The sequence below is a fragment of the Cucurbita moschata genome, unplaced genomic scaffold (genome assembly GCF_002738365.1).
Source record: "Cucurbita moschata cultivar Rifu unplaced genomic scaffold, Cmos_1.0 Cmo_Scf00095, whole genome shotgun sequence".
NCBI lineage: Eukaryota > Viridiplantae > Streptophyta > Magnoliopsida > Cucurbitales > Cucurbitaceae > Cucurbita > Cucurbita moschata.
In genome coordinates this window covers 104,686-124,982 of record NW_019268611.1, presented here as the reverse complement: position 1 = coordinate 124,982, position 20,297 = coordinate 104,686, and the positions used below count along the sequence as shown (strand labels likewise).

At 38.0% G+C, this 20,297-nt stretch overlaps 1 protein-coding gene and 7 non-coding genes across 8 annotated transcripts in view; 2 read left to right on the top strand and 6 right to left on the bottom strand.

The window, feature by feature from the left end:
• LOC111439463 (aspartic proteinase nepenthesin-1-like) overlaps positions 1–3,725 on the bottom strand; it is a 5,852-nt gene extending 2,127 nt beyond the window's left edge. The window contains exons 1-8 of the mRNA XM_023077131.1: positions 3,303–3,725; positions 3,105–3,225; positions 2,155–2,582; positions 1,890–2,046; positions 1,205–1,287; positions 1,030–1,126; positions 740–815; positions 383–586 (exon numbers count right to left, since the gene is read on the bottom strand). Coding sequence (XP_022932899.1) covers positions 383–586; positions 740–815; positions 1,030–1,126; positions 1,205–1,287; positions 1,890–2,046; positions 2,155–2,582; positions 3,105–3,225; positions 3,303–3,562 — 1,426 coding nt within the window. The 5' untranslated portion in view covers positions 3,563–3,725. The remainder of the gene's footprint in view (positions 1–382; positions 587–739; positions 816–1,029; positions 1,127–1,204; positions 1,288–1,889; positions 2,047–2,154; positions 2,583–3,104; positions 3,226–3,302) is intronic.
• Positions 3,726–4,836: 1,111 nt separating this feature from the next.
• On the bottom strand, positions 4,837–4,920 carry TRNAL-CAG. The gene has a single exon. It is a non-coding gene; the product is annotated as a tRNA-Leu (tRNA).
• An 875-nt stretch (positions 4,921–5,795) lies between these two features.
• Positions 5,796–5,879, bottom strand: TRNAL-CAA. The gene has a single exon. It is a non-coding gene; the product is annotated as a tRNA-Leu (tRNA).
• A 445-nt stretch (positions 5,880–6,324) lies between these two features.
• On the top strand, positions 6,325–6,398 carry TRNAN-GUU. Its single transcript has one exon. It is a non-coding gene; the product is annotated as a tRNA-Asn (tRNA).
• Positions 6,399–6,706: 308 nt separating this feature from the next.
• Positions 6,707–6,790, bottom strand: TRNAV-CAC. The gene has a single exon. It is a non-coding gene; the product is annotated as a tRNA-Val (tRNA).
• Positions 6,791–7,894: 1,104 nt separating this feature from the next.
• TRNAL-CAA lies at positions 7,895–7,978 on the bottom strand. The gene has a single exon. It is a non-coding gene; the product is annotated as a tRNA-Leu (tRNA).
• A 5,317-nt stretch (positions 7,979–13,295) lies between these two features.
• TRNAN-GUU lies at positions 13,296–13,369 on the top strand. Its single transcript has one exon. It is a non-coding gene; the product is annotated as a tRNA-Asn (tRNA).
• Positions 13,370–13,618: 249 nt separating this feature from the next.
• On the bottom strand, positions 13,619–13,702 carry TRNAL-CAA. The gene has a single exon. It is a non-coding gene; the product is annotated as a tRNA-Leu (tRNA).
• Positions 13,703–20,297: the final 6,595 nt, after the last annotated feature.

The following is a 20,297-nucleotide window of genomic DNA, read 5'->3' as shown; positions in this document are numbered from 1 at the left end:
TTTTTTTTTTTTTTTTTTTTTTTTATAAGAAATAATTTCATTGATAGTATGAAACTACAAAAGGGGTTGTTAAAACAATCATCGTTTGAAATTCACATATTATATCATATACATTAGCATGATATCAAAGAAGACTAAAATGGTAGAACCTCAACAGTTCTCTTACACATTAGTATGTATACCGAAGAAGACTAAAATGGTAGAACCTCAACTGTCATCATGATATGAAGGATGGTATAACTTGTTTTAACTTTCCAAATCAATTAAGCTCAACGACCATATCGGCATATAAGGAAAAGAAAATTACTAAAGAACCAACAGATATGCTGTCAAGCTGCCGTATTAGCATAAAAGCAAAAATAAACCTTGCAATTAACCATACCCGGAATCATATCATGTGGTGATTCGCTTGGAGCTGATGCAGGTGCCATATCAGTATCGTGTGATGTATTTGAAACTGAAGGAGCATCGGCATTATCATCCGAAATGTGAAGCCTTTCCCATAACTCGGAACAATTAGTTTTCCAAAATCCAATTTTTGAATGCTCTCTGTCATACATCACTAAAGTGTTGCGGACAATGATCCCTGTAACAGAAAACAGTCATGCTAAAATGTGATATGTGATTAAATTAAAAAAAAAAAAAAAAAAAAAGGCGAATTCACAAAATGAACAGTCAGAAATTCCAAATTCCTATGCATTCACGAGTGAAAATCGTCTGAGACATGAACAAATCGTACCTCCTAGAAGAGTAGTTTGATCATTATTTCCATTCTCGAAAATTCCCAGACAATATGCACCATGTACCTTTGAGTGCTGAAGTAATGATTCAGAAAATTCACAGTAAAGAAGAATCTGTTAGCTCAAACTTTTATGACCACTATATCAATTGAATACAAAGATCAATTGAAGGCCCTTATTTTTGTTAAGGAGGCTTATACTGCCCAACCCCATACATAATCCCATGTAAACGGACACAGATACAAAGAAGTAACGCAAGAATCTTAAGTAATCAAGGGATATTCCTTACCCGGAACAAGTAATTTTCTGGTGCTAGAGACAACTTTTGGCCATTGTCAAATACCAAGTCAACTGTCGGAAATGTTTTTGATAATTCAGCAGCATCACTAACATAAAGTAACGAATCATAATTACTTATTGTTGTAAATCACTTTCAAAACTGACAACGTATTACCTAACCATACCTTCCAGCACCAGAAAAACATGTATCTTTAAAATTTGGGTCAGGACCACCAATCTTCTTCAAAGAATGAAGCGCATTCAGAATCTGAAAGATTTTTCTTTTTAAATTCATTATGCATTCTAAAACAAAGAAGTAAAAAACAGGACTTCAAACTGCTAACGACTCAAGATCAAATTTGTAATTTTGTAATCAAGGGAACACTATTAGAGAAAACAAGAGAAAAGAGACACAGGATATATGCCTGGTCATGGTTTAACTACTACAGGGATCAATCCTTTCTAATAAGAAGCCAAAAGTTTTTTCATTTCTCTCTCTTCCTTTCTCCATTTAATTGTATAGATGAAGTTTTTTCAGACCACAAGAACTTGGCTTAACACTGAATTGAAAGCCTCCACAAATATGACAAATGTTCTCATTTATTAAGATTGACAAGGAAACAATGTAAATTGATTCATATCAAATCGTTAAAATGTAAAGCAACTAGAACAAGTTTACAAAAGAAAATGAAAAAAACGATGCAAACAATTATCAGACTGGAACAGAAATAGAAGAAAGATAACACTGGAAAAGTAAGAATTAGACTGTCTTGCTATGTCCTTGGGAAAGCATGCAACAATCTTCAAATTAAGACATTACTAAAGAAACTCCTGACTGAGAATGTTAAATTCAGGGAAATAAGAGCTTACAGCATTCTTGAAAGGTCCAAAGGCTTCCTGTGGTAGGTAAGAATAAGTTGTACCACTATCCAAGACAGATCCATATCTTCCGTCAAAAACGCTTGGCTCGAGAGGCAACTTTTTACCCGCAACATGTATCTCCTTCAAATCAACATTGTAATATGGACTGTTGCCATCCCGAAACTAAAGTAAATGTGTGAGATGTATCAATTGTAATTGTTATGAAAGAGCATGAAGTACAATTTTTTTAAGGTTAAACGGCTTTAGTACACACCTTCTCACAGGGTCTGAGTAGCTAAAAATCATCTCTGATGGAGGAGAGATTCCACCAAGAACCATAGCACCACCACCAATATCCATACCACCATAGCATAATGAGAAAGAATCATTAATCACACCTTTTTCAACTAGTTGGTCGACAATACTAAGATCACCACTGCCCAAACCCATAATTCCATCAGCACGTTGACTGTAAAGATCACCAGTTTCCTCATTCTCACAACCAAACACAGCACGCTGGGGTACGAGTGCACTCTGATTTCCAAAGGATATAACATCATCACCAAGGACACCACTGCTAGTACTCATTTCAGCATACTGCCTCTCATAGACACACTGCACTCCGTCACCGTCACAAGTGCAATCAGAATTGCATTTGACAGGTTGGTAAGTGCTTGACAATTCTGGGTCAAACTTTGGGTCCTGAAAGAAATAAAAGTTCAAGTAGAGAGAACAGCACATTGCAAGGTTCCTTTGAAGAAAAAACTAGAAATGTTTTAATATAAATGTAATAAATAACTGCACAGATTTTATCCATAAAACCATCGGAGGAACAAGCTTCAAGACCCATATAGAACATCGACAATACAATTCTGTCACATTCATTAAATAGATAATGCCTTTTAGTTATCCACATTTCTCTAAATTGGAGGGAAACAACATTGTAGTGTCCAGAGTCAGACAGCATTCCGAGATCAGTTCTTCCCAGAAAAAAACAATTTGTCCATCGAAGGAGACCTTATGATTTACCCTTTGGTGCAGTATAAACATATATCATTCTAGGATCCATATCATTTGATCTATTTCCTTACCAGACTGTGATAAATTACCAATTTCCAAATCAATATCACAAAAAGCAGATAAAGGAAACAGAGCAGATGATTGAATATGAATATGAAGGCCTTATAAATGATCTAGCAAGCATCAATTTCTAAATATTTTAACCTGGTGTTTCCCACAAAGTTCGCAAGTTGAGCAAGGAACATAAGTAACCGTACTTCCCGTATCAACAATAAGCGCGAATTTCTGCGGCGGAGTACCGATCCAAAGCCGCGTCGTATAATACCTGAACCAAAAACCAAAAACAAAATTTCATCAAACGAAAATCATAACCATCAAAAAATTAAAGGAGGTGGATCAGACCCATTGAGAAGGAGGTCGTCGTAGAGCCGCATTCGAGCGTTGGAACGATTATTCGAATTGGGGAATCCGCGGAGACGACGGTGAGGCTTGGAGATCAATTTGGAGGAATTGGGGGAAGAGCGATAAAGAGGCAACACCATGGCGCGATGCGAAGGCGTAAGGAGAGGATTGGAGGAGATGGGATCGGCGGAGAGAGTGAAATGCGTGAGGTGCAAGAAATGGAGGAGAAGAGCGAGGAGTAGATTGGGTGTTCGTGCCATTGGCGATTGGATATGGGAGAGGTCAACGGAAGGAGGCAGATCGAAGAGGGAAGAAGGAGAATGGATTGAAGGGAGGGGAGATCAAGGTGAGAGATGATTGATTGATTGATTCAAAATAAACAATTGCAGTTAAAGTTGGGTGAAGGATGATTCATTTTAAAGAAAGCGAGGGAAAGCCAAACTATACTCAACAGGTCCGAGAGAATTTCCAAACTTGCCTTTTCACAGGTTAAGGAATTATGCTGAATTAAAAATAAAAAATAAAATTAAAAAATAACTAATAAATATGACACTTAAGAAGTCTTGAGTACAACCCTCTCTATCTAAATATTTATACTTATTTAATTAATAATTAAAATCACATACACTTAAATATTAAATACTAACAAATCACAACAGCCAATGTAACTAAAAAAAACTCTTGATAGTTCCATCCCGGTTATCAGATTATAAGAATGTTCTTAATAAAATAATATTTTATTGAACTTTTTTTTTTATAATTATAATTGTGTATTTAAAATTTTAAACTCGAATCGTCTATTAATTGTTGGAGAGAGGAACGGAACAATTCTAATAAGAGTGCGAGAACCTTTTCCTAGTAGAGGCATTTTAAAACTGTGAGGCTGATGACAGTACTTAATGGGCAAAAATAGACAATGTCTGCTAGTAGTGGACTTGGACTTTTACAAATGATATTAGAGCTAGTCACTAGGCGAGATGCCAGCGAGGACGCTTGGCACTCAGAAAGGGTCGATAGTGAGATCCCACATTGATTAGAGAGGTGAAGAAACATTTCTTGCAAGGATTTGAAAGCCTATCCATAGTAGATTCGGTTTAAAACCGTGAGGGAGATACCGTGACGTAACGAACAAAAGTAGACAATATCAACTAACGGTGGTCTTGGATTGTAACAAATGATTGGTTGAAATAGCTTAGTTGGTTAGAGCGTGTGGTTGTTAACCATAAGGTTGGAGGTTCAAGCCCTCTTTCTAGTGATGTGTATGAATGAAGCATGCCTTTCTCCCTGGTACAAATTTTCAATCAACAATCATGTTTTTTTGACACTTTTAATGCCTTTCTCCCTGGTACAAATTTTCAATCAACAATCATGTTTTTTTGACACTTTTAAAAAGCACTGGTGAGTTCACAATTGATATCCACCACGGTATGAGTTCCATTTCTTAGCGTTGAAAAGTTCGACACAAGCCCATAACGATGGTAGTAGATATTATCCACTTTGGCACGAGTTTGCCTAACACAATAATATGGATGGATGTCAGAGGTGGGATTTAAACCCACGCCCTCTTACGAGGACCAGAACCTGAGTCTGGCGCCTTAGACCATTCGGCCATCCTGACTACTAATTGTACGTTCCTGGATTGGTTTGAGAGGAGAATTTATCATTCCGTATATGGGTGTGTAAACGTCTCCCAAGTAGACGCGTTTTAAAACTGGGAGGCTGACGACGATACGTAACAGATTAAAATAGATAATATCTACTGGCTGTTGGAGAGAGGAATGAAACAATCCTAATAAGGGTGCGAAAACCTCTCTCTAATAGGCGCGTTTTAAAACTGCGAGGCTCATGGCAATACCTACTGGGCAAGAATGAACAATGTCTGCTAGCAGTAGGCTTGGACTTTTACAAATGAAATCAGAGCTAGTCACTAGGCGATGTGCCAGTGAGGACGCTTGGCACTCAAAAAGGGTCGATAGTGAGATCCCACATCGATTAGAGAGGTGAAGAAACATTTCTTGGAAGGGTCTGAAAAACTTATACATAGTAGATTCGGTTTAAAACCGTGAGGGAGATACCGTTACGTAACGAACAAAAGCAGACAATATCAACTCACGGTGGTCTTGGATTGTAACAAATGATTGGCTGGAACAGTTCAGTTGGTTAGAGCGTGTGGCTGTTCAAGCCCTCCTTTAAGCGATGTGTGTGAATGAAGCATGCCTTATAATTGTGTTTGGTGCTTCAATATCGATTTGTGATGGTCTCGTGTATGAGAACAAACTAACTAAACAATTCTCGTGTATGAGAACAAACTAACTAAACAATCATGTTTTTTTTGACACTTTTATAAAAAGCACTGGTGAGTTCACAATTGATATCCACCACGGTACGAGTTTCCATTTCTTAGCGTTGAAAAGTTCGACACAAGCCCATAACGGTGGTTAGTAGATATTATCCACTTTGGCACGAGTTTTGCGTAACAATAACATGGAAGGATGTCAGAAGTGGGATTTGAACCCACGCCCTCTTGCGAGAACCAGAACTTGAGTCTGGCGCCTTAGACCACTCGACCATCCTGACTACTAATTGTGCATTCCTGGATTGGTACGACGATACGTAATGGATTAAAATAGATAATATCTACTGGCTGTTGGAGAGAGGAACGAAACAATCCTAATAAGGGTGCGAAAACCTCTCCCTAATAGGCGCGTTTTAAAACTGTGAGGCTCATGGCAATACCTACTGGGCAAGAATGAACAATGTCTGCTGGCAGTGGGCTTGGACTTTTACAAATGAAATAAGAGCTAGTCACTAGGCGATGTGCCAGTGAGGACGCTTGGCACTCAAAAGGGGTCGATAGTGAGATCCCACATCGATTTAGAGAGGTGAAGAAACATTTCTTGCAAGGGTCTGAAAACCTATCCATAGTAGATACAGTTTAAAACCGTGAGGGAGATACCGAGACGTAAAGAACGAAATCAGACAATATCAACTAATGGTGGTCTTGGATTGTAGCAAATGATTGGTTGGAATAGCTCAGTTGGTTAGAGCGTGTGGCTGTTAACTACAAGGTCGGAGGTTCAAGCCCTCCTTCTAGCGATGTGTGAATGAAGCAAGCCTTATAATTGTGTTTGGTTCTTCTCCTCCCTGGTAGAAATTTTCAATCAACATCGATTTGTGATGGTCTTGTGTACGAGAACTAACTAAACAATCATGTCTTGACACTTTTAAAATTGTGTGAGTTCAAAATTGATATCCACCACGAAACCAGTTCCATTTCTTAGCGTAGAAAATTTCGACACAATCCCATAACGGTTGTTAGTAGATACTATCCACTTTGGCACGGTATTAGTAGATATTATCAACTCTGGAATGAGTTTTGCCTAACAATAAACATGGATGGATGTCATCAGAAGTGGGATTTGAACCCACGCCCTCTTACGAGAACCAAAACGTGAGTCTGGCGCCTTAGACCACTCGGCCATCCTGACTACTAATTGTGCATTCCTGGATTGGTTTGGGAGGGGAATTTATCATTCCGTATATGGGTGTGTAAACGTCTCCCAAGTAGACGCGTTTTAAAACTGTGAGGCTGACGACGATACGTAATGGATTAAAATAGATAATATCTACTGGCTGTTGGAGAGAGGAACGAAACAATCCTAATAAGGGTGCGAAAACCTCTCCCTAATAGGCGCGTTTTAAAACTGTGAGGCTCATGGCAATACCTACTGGGCAAGAATGAACAATGTCTGCTGGCAGTGGGCTTGGACTTTTACAAATGAAATAAGAGCTAGTCACTAGGCGATGTGCCAGTGAGGACGCTTGGCACTCAAAAGGGGTCGATAGTGAGATCCCACATCGATTTAAGGCGATGTGCCAGTGAGGACGCTTGGCACTCAAAAGGGGTCGATAGTGAGATCCCACATCGATTTAGAGAGGTGAAGAAACATTTCTTGTTGGCACTCAAAAGGGGTCGATAGTGAGATCCCACATCGATTTAGAGAGGTGAAGAAACATTTCTTGCAAGGGTCTGAAAACCTATCAATAGTAGATTCGGTTTAAAACCGTGAGGGAGATACCGAGGCGATGTGCCAGTGAGGACGCTTGGCACTCAAAAGGGGTCGATAGTGAGATCCCACATCGATTTAGAGAGGTGAAGAAACATTTCTTGCAAGGGTCTGAAAACCTATCAATAGTAGATTCGGTTTAAAACCGTGAGGGAGATACCGAGACGTAACGAACGAAAGCAGACAATATCAACTAATGGTGGTCTTGGATTGTAGCAAATGATTGGCTGGAATAGCTCGGTTGGTTAGAGTGTATGGCTGTTAACCACAAGTTTGGAGGTTTAAGCCCACAAGTGTATGGCTGTTAACCACAAGTTTGGAGGGCTTTTGTGATGGTCTCCTGAGAACCAACTAAACAATCATGTTTTGACACTTTTAAAAGTAGTGCTCAGTTCACAATTGTGATATCCACCACGGAACGAGTTCCAATTCTTAACGTTGGAAATTTCGACACAAGCCCATAACGGTGGTTAGTAGATATTATCCACTTTGGCACGAGTTTTGCGTAACAATAACATGGAAGGATGTCAGAAGTGGGATTTGAACCCACGCCCTCTTGCGAGGACCAGAACTTGAGTCTGGCGCCTTAGACCATTCGACCATCCTGACTACTAATTGTGCATTCCTGGATTGGTTTGGGAGGGGAATTTATCATTACGTATATGGGTGTGTAAACGTCTCCCACGTAGACGCGTTTTAAAACTGTGAGGTTGACGATGATACGTAACGGATTAAAATAGATAATATCTACTGGCTGTTGGAGAGAGGAACGAAACAATCCTAATAAGGGTGCGAAAACCTCTCCCTAATAGGCGCGTTTTAAAACTGTGAGGGTCATGGCAATACCTACGGGGCAAGTATGAACAATGTATTTTGTAGGGGTGTACATGGTCCAGGTTGGGTTGGGTTGGGTTGGAGGATTTTTTTGACCCAACCCAAAAGTTCGGGTTGGTTGGATTAGTAACCTAACCCAACCCAAAAAATTTTCCATCCCAACCCAACCCAACCCTCTATTTTTGGGTTGGGTTGGAGGATTTTTTTGACCCAACCCAAAAGTTCGGGTTGGTGTGATTAGTAACCTAACCCAACCCAAAAAATTTTCCATCCCAACCCAACCCAAAAAATTTGGGTTGGTCCAAATTTTTTTAAAAAAATTTAATTTGTATGACCTAAAATGATAAAACAATTACTACCTCTAGGTTGTAGATAAAAAATATCAAACTGTCTATTGCATCCATATTATCGCCTATAAATATATAAAGAATATGCAATGAATCAATTCTAAAGTTACCACATCTAATTAAATTATTACATTCCCAATATATAATCATTCAACCCTCAAAATTTACCTATAAATATGTGAAAAATATTCAATGAAGTAATTCAAAAGTTCCAACATTCATCCAACCCTCTCTTGCATTTTTAATTCCTACAAAAGAAAAAAATAGCAACTGTTTTAAGATTGTTTGGATAAAGCATAGTGTAACTTAAATATTTTACTTACATTGAAAAATAATTATTACAATGACGTTGGTGGAACTTGAAGGTCTTAAATCATCTGAAAAATAACATATAAACTGTGACATAACAATACATAATACATCTTAACAAATAGACAATAAATAGATTTGGAGTTACCTGTTTCAATCTTAGAACAAATCTCCAAATCTTCAAGTTGTTGAGGAATATTTAACGATACTGATTTTCTACCGAACCAATTTTGTGTACATATAAGAGCTTCCACTGTTTTAGGTGTCAAAGAGCTCCTAAAAGAATCAAGAATCCTCCCACCCGTACTAAATGTTGATTCAGAAGATACCGTCGACACTAGAACGACCAAAACATCTTTGGCAATTTTCGATAAAACTGTATACTTAAACTCATTTGTTTTCCACCATGCCAAAACATCAAAATTATCATCAAGTTCTTCACTAGGGTCGGATAAATATCGATCCACATCATTCTTTAACTCGAGTGAATGTTGCTCTTCTCTTCTTCGTTTGTATCTTGATAATACTAATATTGAACCACTCAAATTCTCTTCATCAATTGTGTCCATCTCCATACTCATGGACTTAGAAGTAAGTCTTGATTCAAATTGATGATGATCTTGAGCATTACCATAAAACTTGTAGTAATCATACAAACGAATTAAATAATTCTTTATGTCATCCACCATCACTTTAGCTAGAGCATCTTCGTAAATATTCGAAAAGTAAAATGATATGTAATCCAATTTGTAACGAGGATCGAGTACCACTGCTATGAATATCAACTTAACTCATGTTACTTAAAACAGAGTTCACATTTGTACTCCACTGAATTAAAAGTTCTCGAATACCCCAAAGTTCATGAAAATAAGAAGTAGAAGTCAACCACTTATCTTCGCAGTGACACCATAGAAAACCTTCAAAAACTTTACAAACACTGCAACATTTTTCCAATCATCAATGGTTGGTGGCCCTATTTTTTTGTTTCCATGATCCCCCTCTTTGAAATAATCAACATAATCTAATTCTTCCTCCTCTAATACTTTGAAAGCTTTTTCAAATTTCAAGGCATGATCAAGCATCAAATAAGTGGAATTCCATCGAGTTGCCACATCCAAACAAACAAGTGTTTTACATTTAATTTTTTCTTGTTCAACACGATCTTTAAATTTTGTCAATCTCTTGGGGGATGATCTAACATACCTCACGGCATTGCGAACACTAGAAATGGAGTCATGCATTTCTTTAAGCCCTTCATTCACAATCAAATTAATTATGTGAGCACAACACCTCATGTGTAATATTTCTCCATCCAAGACAAGTGAATTCCAACTTCTAAGCCTTCTCATAATATATGAAATAGCTATATCATTGGAACTTGCATTATCAACTGTGATAGAGAAAACCTTTTCGATTTTCCATTCCAATAAACAACTCTCAATAATCTTGCCAATAGTCTCTCCCTTATAGTTAGCAACTTGACAAAAGTTGAGAATTCTTTTATGAAATTTCATTCTGAATCAATAAAATGAGCCATGATTACCATGTAATTAATATTTTGCAACGAAGTCCATGTGTCAGTGGTAAGACAAACCCTCTTGGAATGACTAACTAAAAAATCTTTCAACTTCTTTTTTTCTTCTAGATAGAGCTGAAATATATCTCTAGCAATGGTTACTCTTGACGGAGGGTCAAGCTTAGGACATGTAATACTACAAAACAATTTGAAGCCCTCATTCTCTACAAATTTAAATGATAATTCATCCATAATTATCATCTTGGCACATGCTTCTCTACATCTTGTTTGACTAAATAATGAAGTAACAATATTACTACCACCCTTTCCCTCCATTGAACGTTGAAAACTTAGAGTGGTTTGTCCTTTGTCCTCCACCTTATATGTGTACTTCCTACACTGATTTTTTAAGTGCTTCCATAACGTGCTAGTTCCACAAGAATTAGTATCACAAGCATACTCCTTAGAACAATAGTTGCACTTGCACCTCTTATTATTGTTCTCTAATCTTGTAAAGTGATCCCACACGGTTGATTTACTGGGTTTCTTTTTCTTAAATTCAGATTGGGTAGCCAATGGTGGTTTCGATGCATTATAATTACTAGAGCTACTTGCACATATTGTTGCACTATTGTTTTCCATCTATAAAAAGTAAAATAGAACTATTATGATTCAAACATTTAACTCAATATGAACAATTATCATAGAATGCATCAAGGTTAAAATATACAATGGGATATAACAAAAGGAGAAAAAACAAAAAAACTTACCCGTTATAGCGTTCCTGGAGACTAAAGAGAGAAAGACGGCGCGCGCGAAAGAAACAAGACAAAGAACGCTAGAGAATGCTATTGAACTGGAGAGGAGAAATGAATTGCAGAGTAGAGGAGTTAGAAATGAATTGGAGAGGAAAAATGAAGTGGAGAGAGAGGAGTTGAAATGAATTGCAGAGGAGAGGAGTTGAACTGAATTCTAGAGGAGAGGAGATGATGGCAAGGAAGGGATAGCAAAATAAAATGAATGGCAAAAGAAGGATTGGAGAGTAAAATGATAGAGAGGAAGGAATGAAATTTGTGTAAAAATTAATGACAGAGAGGAAGAAGAGTGCTGCCAAGAACTCTACTAAATAACATAAGGAGAGTTCTATAAAAATTTCATTAATTTGAACTCTGCTAGCAAATAGCAGAAGGAGAGTTTAGCAGAAGGAGAATTCTGTAAAAATTTCATTAATTTGAACTGCTAGCAAATAGCAGAAGGAGAGTTCTGTAAAAATTTCATTAATTTGTGTAAAAGTTAATGAAATTTGTTTAAAAATTGTCAAAGGAAACTGCTGCCAACAACTCAGCAATAAAAGAGGGAAAGAAAGAATTCTTTCACCATTGAGGTAATTATTGAGGGTGTGAAATGTCAGTGTGGGCTTGAGCTTGGGCTTGAGTAAGAAAGTAGACAAAACTCTGTGTATATTGGGCTTTGACTTTGGGCCTTTGGACTTTAATTTCATTTTTTTTTATTTTCGGGTTGGGCCGGGTTGACCCAATCATTTTCTTTTGGTACCCGAACCCAACCCAAATCAGATCGGGTTAAAAAAAAATGGACCCAACCTAAACCCGAAATCCAACACAACCCAACCCAACCCTTATATTTCAGGTTGGGTCGGGTTGGGTTCCCGGGTTTCTGGGTTGGGTGTACACCTCTAGTTTGCTAGCAGTGGGCTTGGACTTTTACAAATGAAATCAGAGCTAGTCACTAGGCGATGTGCCAGTGAGGACGCTTGGCACTCAGAAGGGGTCGATAATGATATCCCACATCGATTAGAGAGGTGAAGAAACATTTCTTGCAAGGGTCTGAAAACCTATCGATAGTAGATTTGGTTTAAAACCGTTTGGGAGATATCGAGACGAAACGAACGAAAGAAGACAATATCAACTAACGGTGGTCTTGGATTGTAGAAAATGATTGGTTGGAATTGCTTAGTTGGTTAGAGCGTGTGGCTGTTAAGCACAAGGTCGGAGGCTCAAACTCTCCTTTTAGCAATGTGTGAATGAAGCATGCCTTATAATTGTAGAAATTTTCAATCAACATCGATTTGTGCTGAACCAGTTCCATTTCTTAGCTTCGAAAATTTCGACACAATCCCCTGTTGTTAGTAGATATTATCCACTTTGGCACGAGTTTTGCCTAACAATAAAAACATGGATGGATATCAAAAGTGGGATTTGAACCCACGCCCTCTTACGAGGACTAGAACTTGAGTTTGGCGCCTTAGACCACTCAGCCATCCTAACTACTAATTGTGCATTCCTGGATTGGTTTAGGAGGGGAATTTATCATTCTGTATATGGGTGTGTAAACGTCTCCCAAGTAGACGCGTTTAAAAACTGTGAGGCTGACGACAATACGTAACGGATTAAAATAGATAATATCTACTGGCTGTTGGAGAGAGGAACGAAACAATCCTAATAAGGGTTCAAAAACCTCTCCCTAATTGGCGCGTTTCAAAACTGTGAGGCTCATGGCAATACCTACTGGGAAAGGATGAACAATGTCTGCTGGCAGTGGGCTTGGATTTTTACAAATGAAATAAGAGCCTCTCCCTAATTGGCGCGTTTCAAAACTGTGAGGCTCATGGCAATACCTACTGGGAAAGGATGAACAATGTCTGCTGGCAGTGGGCTTGGATTTTTACAAATGAAATAAGAGCTAGTCATTAGACGATGTGCCAGTGAGGACGCTTGGCACTCAGAAGGGGTCGATAGTGAGATCCCACATCGATTAAAGAGGTGAAGAAACATTTCTTGCAAGGGTCTGAAAACCTATCAATAGTAGATTCGGTTTAAAACTGTTTGGGAGATACCGAGATGACACGAACGAAAGCAGACGATATCAACTAATGGTGGTCTTGGATTGTAGCAAATGATTGGCTGGAATAGCTCAGTTGGTTAGAGTGTGTGGCTGTTAACCACAAGGTCGGAGGTTCAAGCCCTCCTTTTAGCGATGTGTGAATATAGCATGCCGGTTCAAGCCCTCCTTCTAACGATGTGTGAATATAGCATGCCTTATAATTGTGTTAACTAACTAAACAATCATGTTTTCACACTTTTAAAAAGCTGTGCTGACTTCACAATTGATATCCACCACGGAACGAGTTCCATTTCTTAGCATTGAAAAGTTCGACAGAAGCCCGGTAGTAGATATTATCCACTTTGGTACGAGTTTTGCCTAACAAAAGAACATGGATGGATGTGTCAAAAGTGGGATTTGAACCCACGCCCTCTTACGAGGACCAAAACTTGAGTCTGGCGCCTTAGACCACTTGACCATCCTGACTACTAATTGTGCATTCCTTGATTGGTTTGGGAGGGGAATTTATCATTCCGTATATGGGTGTGTAAACGTCTCCCAAGTAGACGCGTTTTAAAATTGTGAGGCTGACGACGATACGTAACGGGTTAAAATAGATAATATCTACTGGCTGTTGGAGAGAGGAACGAAACAATCCTACTAAGGGTGCGAAAACTTCTCCCTAATAGGCGCGTTTGAAAACTGTGAGACTCATGGCAATACCTCCTAGGCAAGAATGAACAATGTCTGTTAGCAGTGGGCTTGGACTTTTACAAATGAAATCAGAGCTAGTTACTAGGCGATGTGCCAGTGAGGACTCTTTGCATTCAGAAGGAGTTGATAGTGAGATCCCAGATCGATTAGAGAGAACAACGATGCGTAACGGATTAAAGTAGATAATATCTATTGGCTGTTGGAGAGAGGAACGATGCGTAACGGATTAAAGTAGATAATATCTATTGGCTGTTGAAGAGAGGAACGAAACGACAGACGATGCGTAACGGATTAAAGTAGATAATATCTATTGGCTGTTGGAAAGAGGAACGAAACAATCCAAATAATGGTGCGAAAACCTCTCCCTAATAGGCGCGTTTTAAAATTGTGAGACTCATGGTAATACCTACTGAGCAAGGATGAACAATGTCTGCTAGCAGTGGGCTTGGACTTTTACAAATGAAATCAGAGCTAGTCACTAGGCGATGTGCTAGTGAGGTGCGAAGAGAGGAACGAAACAATCCTAATAATGGTGCGAAAAACTCTCCCTAATAGGCCCGTTTTAAAACTGTGAGACTCATGGCAATACCTACTGAGCAAGAATGAACAATGTCTGCTAGCAGTGGGCTTGGACTTTTACAAATGAAATCAGAGCTAGTCACTAGGCGATGTGCTAGTGAGGTGCGAAGAGAGGAACGAAACAATCCTAATAATGGTGCGAAAACCTCTCCCTAATAGACCCGTTTTAAAACTGTGAGACTCATGGCAATACCTACTGAGCAAGAATGAACAATGTCTGCTAGCAGTGGGCTTGGACTTTTACAAATGAAATCAGAGCTAGTCACTAGGCGATGTGCTAGTGAGGTGCGAAGAGAGGAACGAAACAATCCTAATAATGGTGCGAAAACCTCTCCCTAATAGGCCCGTTTTAAAACTGTGAGACTAATGGCAATACCTACTGAGCAAGAATGAACAATGTCTGCTAGCAGTGGGCTTGGACTTTTACAAATGAAATCAGAGCTAGTCACTAGGCGATGTGCTAGTGAGGTGCGAAGAGAGGAACGAAACAATCCTAATAATGGTGCGAAAACCTCTCCCTAATAGGCGCGTTTTAAAACTGTGAGACTCATGGCAATACCTACTGAGCAAGAATGAACAATGTCTGCTAGCAGTGGGCTTGGACTTTTACAAATGAAATCAGAGCTAGTCATTAGGCGATGTGCTAGTGAGGACTCTTGGCATTCAGAAGGAGTTGATAGTGAGATCCCAGATCGATAAGAGAGAACGACGATGCGTAACGTATTAAAGTAGATAATATCTATTGGCTGTTGGAGAGAGGTACGAAACAATCCTAATTATGGTGCGAAAACCTCTCCCTAATATGCACGTTTTAAAACTGTGAGACTCATGACAAATCATAGCTAGTCACTATGCGATGTGCCAGCGAGGACTTTTGGCATTCAGAAGGTGTTGATAGTGAGATCCCAGATCGATTAGAGAGGTGAAGAAACATAGGCGATGTGCCAGTGAGGACTCTTGGCATTCAGAAGGGGTTGATAGTGAGATCCCAGATCCATTAGAGAGGTGAAGAAACATTTCTTGCAAGGGTCTGAAAACCTATCCATAGTAGATTCGGTTTAAAACTGTGAGGTTGATAACGAAGTTAAAATATCATCACTAGCCCAATAGGGTTAAGCCCAACCATTGGATGAGTGACTATATTTCTGTTAAGAAAATAATTGATTTTAGGAATAAATTTAGGAAAATGATTTAGGTATTTTAGGAAAATGTTGAGAAATTTTTGGAATAGATTTACTATATCTAGTACCCCTCCACCGACCCTAAATTTCCACATACTCAGAGTCTCTACTAAAGTTTCATGCTTATAACTCTTATATGAGTCATGGTTGTGTTTAAATACGAAATACTTAAATTTAGAAAAAATAAAAACAAATACAAAATAATTTAAAACAATGAAATGCAAATTCTAACTTAAACTAGAAATTTAAATGAGTCTACTCTATGCACGTGTCACAGTCTCTACTCGTGATACCGCCATCCTCCATACAAGTGCGCCTTGTCTTCACCTGGAAAATGATGTGGCACACGGCCTGAGTATTTCAAAGAATACTCAGTAAGTGGCCGCACTATAGGGGGCCATGCAAATGCAAACACATGCAATCATGATTTAAGGACATATCTCTAATCATCTTAAGGGGTGTCTCGACAAATTGGATGTGTAGTACTTCCCTACACACAATTCACACGTGTGAGTGTGAATCTTCAGGGCGCTCGCACACCTTTTGTCCCTCTGGTCAAGCTAATCTGTAGCGACGTCCAGAGGTCAGCGAAACTCCATAGTGTCATGCACCTCATGAACACCCTCAATATGGAAAACATCATCATATTAAGGTAAAACATCATGCAATCATCATACTCATCATATTAAGGTAAAACATCACGCAATCATCATACTCATCATATTGCCATAAAGTGCATCAAGCATATCAAATACGTCATTCATCGAAATATATATATACTATGCACATCATCAAACATCATAACTCATACATTATCATACACTCGTACATCATCATATACTAGTATACGACATCATACATCGTCATAACTCATACATCATCACATACTATCATATGACATCGTCCGACACAGTTCATACATCATCATAATTTATACAATTTTTAGCCTATCCTATAGTAAGTTCACTTACCTGATTAGCTTAGGCGAGTGTTATCAATTTATCCTTAATGAAAGTTCGATTTTGTCCTTTGTATTCAAGTCAACCTATATGAATCCATGATATCAATTTCCCGTTCAACTTTCTAACTCTTACAATGGTTCATGTGCTAGACTTCATGCGAGAATTAAAGACTTTGTATGAGTAAAGTCTTGGAACGGTTATAACATCCATCTATATAATATATATATATATATCTAACTCTATTTTTATTAAGATTTCATTTTCTAGTATTACCATCTTAAGAATTTGATGGAATTATTTGAAGTGACAGTATTTCGTGCTTTCTTGCCATTTGATATTTAATTTGACCTTTCATTTTCTATATGTACTCTCCTTATCTTTTAATATTTGTTGCCTTATGATATTTCTGATCTTTCATTTTTTTGTTGCCGTCTAATATTTATGATCTTTCATTTTCTTATTGATATTTAATCTGATCTTCCATTTTCTTTGTGTGTACATGTACCTCCCTTTATCTTTTAATTTGTGTTCAGAAATATTTTCTCTTACTTCCAAATCTTTCACATTTATTATTAGCCAATTTTTAATCAGTTCTTTACTCTTAATTTTTTTTTTTGTTTTATTTTGTTGTTAATAGTATTATGTATTTTCCCTTTTTTTTCTTTTGATTTTGTTAGGCCTTTCTCCTGCCTATTTTTATTCTCTATATTCTAATGGATTCTTCTTCCCCAAATCTTTCATGTTTCTACTTTTTTGTTTTCTTGTTTCAATTTTGGATTCTCTGTATTTTTCTTCCTTGTATTCTAATGGATCTTTCTTTCCGAATCTTTCCTGTTTCTTTATTATTATTATTTTTTTATTCTTGATTTACATTCATAGATAGTATTAGTTTCTAATTTAATCATCATTTAGCTAATGATTTACCATAATTCATACAAAATTATTGACCTAAATAATTGTGAAGTCAAGATTTTAGATATAATGCGTTGTGATTTCCTAGAATGAAATTTAGGATAAACTAAAAGGAATGATTTAATGTGTACCATTACAACCACACCCCTCTTCACGTAAATCTACGCCTACCGGTGAAGGCCATTTTCATTTTCTACGGGTGAAGGCCATTTTCGTTTTTCTCAAATCTGACGTTTTTTTTCATTCTGTTTTATTTTTTTTTTCTTTTCCAAGAATAACAACATCTCTCTCATGGAAATTTACCATTTTTTTTTTGTTTTTTTAGAATTGTTTGACAATTGGAGGAGGTGTTGAGACAGTTGTGGAAGAAGTTTGGTTGTATTAGTGGAGAGATGGTATTATTTACGATTTTATTATTATTTATTTATTCTATTCTATTTTATTTTGTACCGTTGTTCGAACCCTACTTAGTTCATAAATCCCAAGCAATACAAAGTAGTAGTCTATAGAGTGTTTTGTAAATCTCTTCTCGATTGATCTTAATAAAGTGTGCGAGTGTTTCCTATAGAGAGTTATGTTCAACAATCTGGTATCAGAGCCAAGTTAGTGTGGGTTATCTGATCGCTTGGAATTCTTAGTATGCTTTGTGGTTGCAACTCTACCTGATCTTCCACATTAGAAACAATTTCTTGAGATTAGTAGTGAGTGAGTTTATTTTGTGTCGTGAGTAGTCTGTGACTCTACAAGTCTTGTGTCGAAAGAGCTTGTTTAGTATTACTGAGGTATAGCCAACACGATGGGTGATTTCCAAATCATTGGAGGATAAAAAAAACTCAACAACAACAACTACAACACGTGGGCAACATGCATGATGTTCTATTTACAAGGACATGATCTTTAGGAGATCGTTGGCGGGTGTGAAACTATGCCGCTAGAGGATGATTCTAACGGTGCCTTGCGCAAATGGAGAATCAAAGCAGGCAGACGACCACAATCAGAGAAGAGATGTTAGAGCATATTTGAGATGACAAGACACCAAAAGAAGTATGGGACACGTTTGTGATGTTGTTCTCAAAGAAGAACGATACGAGGCTACAACTTCTGGAGAATGAGTTGTTGTCAATTTCACAACGTGACATGACGATTGCTCAGTACTTCCACAAGGTCAAGTCGATCTATCGGGAAATTACTAAACTGGACCCGAAGTCTGCCATTGTAGAATCTTGAATGAAGAGGATTATAATCCACGGATTGCGACCAGAATAGAGAAGCTTTATTATTGTTGTACAAGGATGATCCACTTAACCATCACTTGTAGAGTTTAAAATTTTTTTAGCCAGCCAAGAAGCCATAGCTAAACAAATAGGAGGCATCACATTGAAGGGTGAAGAAGAAGCACTCTACACAAGTGAAAATTTGAGCAATAATAGGTCGTCTACCAAACGTGGATACAATGGTGACAAAAGAAGAAGTCACCAAGGAACTATACAACCAGGGAGAGCTTAGAAGAATGATAACAATAACTCTCATGGGAAGAGATTTAGAGGTATTCGCTACAATTGCTGGAAGAAGGGCCACATGTCTAGAGATTGTTGGTCTAAGAAAAAATCTATCGAAAGCAATGTGGCATCCTCCAACAGGGAGATGGAGGAGGAATGGGATGTAGAGGTATTGTATGCCATAGAAGAAGATGAGATAGCACTCATGGCGATGATGGGAGACCATATCGATTATGAGAATGATTGGATCATTGATTCAGGATACCCAAACCACATGATTGACAATCAAAGTGGTGCAATGGAAGAGGGGTGTCCCTCAGAGAAGGAAGTATTACCAGGCCTTGAGCAAATTGAAGAAATTCTTCTGACAGGAGAGAAAACTGAAGAGATTCTTCCACAAAAGATGGTGGAACAAACGGTACACATTTGCTAAAGTGTTGATGTGCCTAAAGATTCAAGTGATGCTAGTGTTGGTGAACAAGAAGTGACTCAACCAAGCGAACCTAGTGAAAAACAAAGGGCACCTCAACAACTAAGACAATTAGAAATAATCCAAAAGCCATGTCTAGAGTATGCCAACACAACTATTGTAGAAGACGATGTTAATAAGCCAGAGATATATAAGGATGTGTCACAAAACTCGGTTTGGCAAAAAGTGATGGAGGAAGAAATTATAGCCCTGGAGCAAAATCAAACTTGGGAATTAGTGTCAAGATCAAGAGATGTTAAATCTATCTTTTGCAAGTGGATTTACAAAATAAAGTATACCCCGGATGGATCAATCGTGAGATACAAAACTCAGACTGTAGATCAAAGGTTCTCTCAACAATATGGACTAGACTATGATGAAACATTTAGTCCAGTGGCAAAGATCATTATTGTACAAGTTCCTTCAGTACTTGCGATAAATAAAGATTGAAAATTTTGGCAAAGGGATATGAAGAATATTTTCTTGCATAGAGAGTTAGACCAGGAGATCTACATGAACCAAACAAATGGATTCGAAAATGAAGTTGGAGTCCTTAGTAAGTATCTGTGAAGTCTAAAGAAGCCTCATTTGAATGCGGCTCGATGGACCTTGAGATATGTCAATCGATATCACGATACTCGAAGATCAAGCACCAGGTATGTGTTCAAGCTCAGTTCGACAACAATTTATTGGTGTAACAAAAGACAACCAACTGTATCATTGTCAACTAGAGAAGCAGAGTACAGAGCAGCGGCGGGAGCAGCT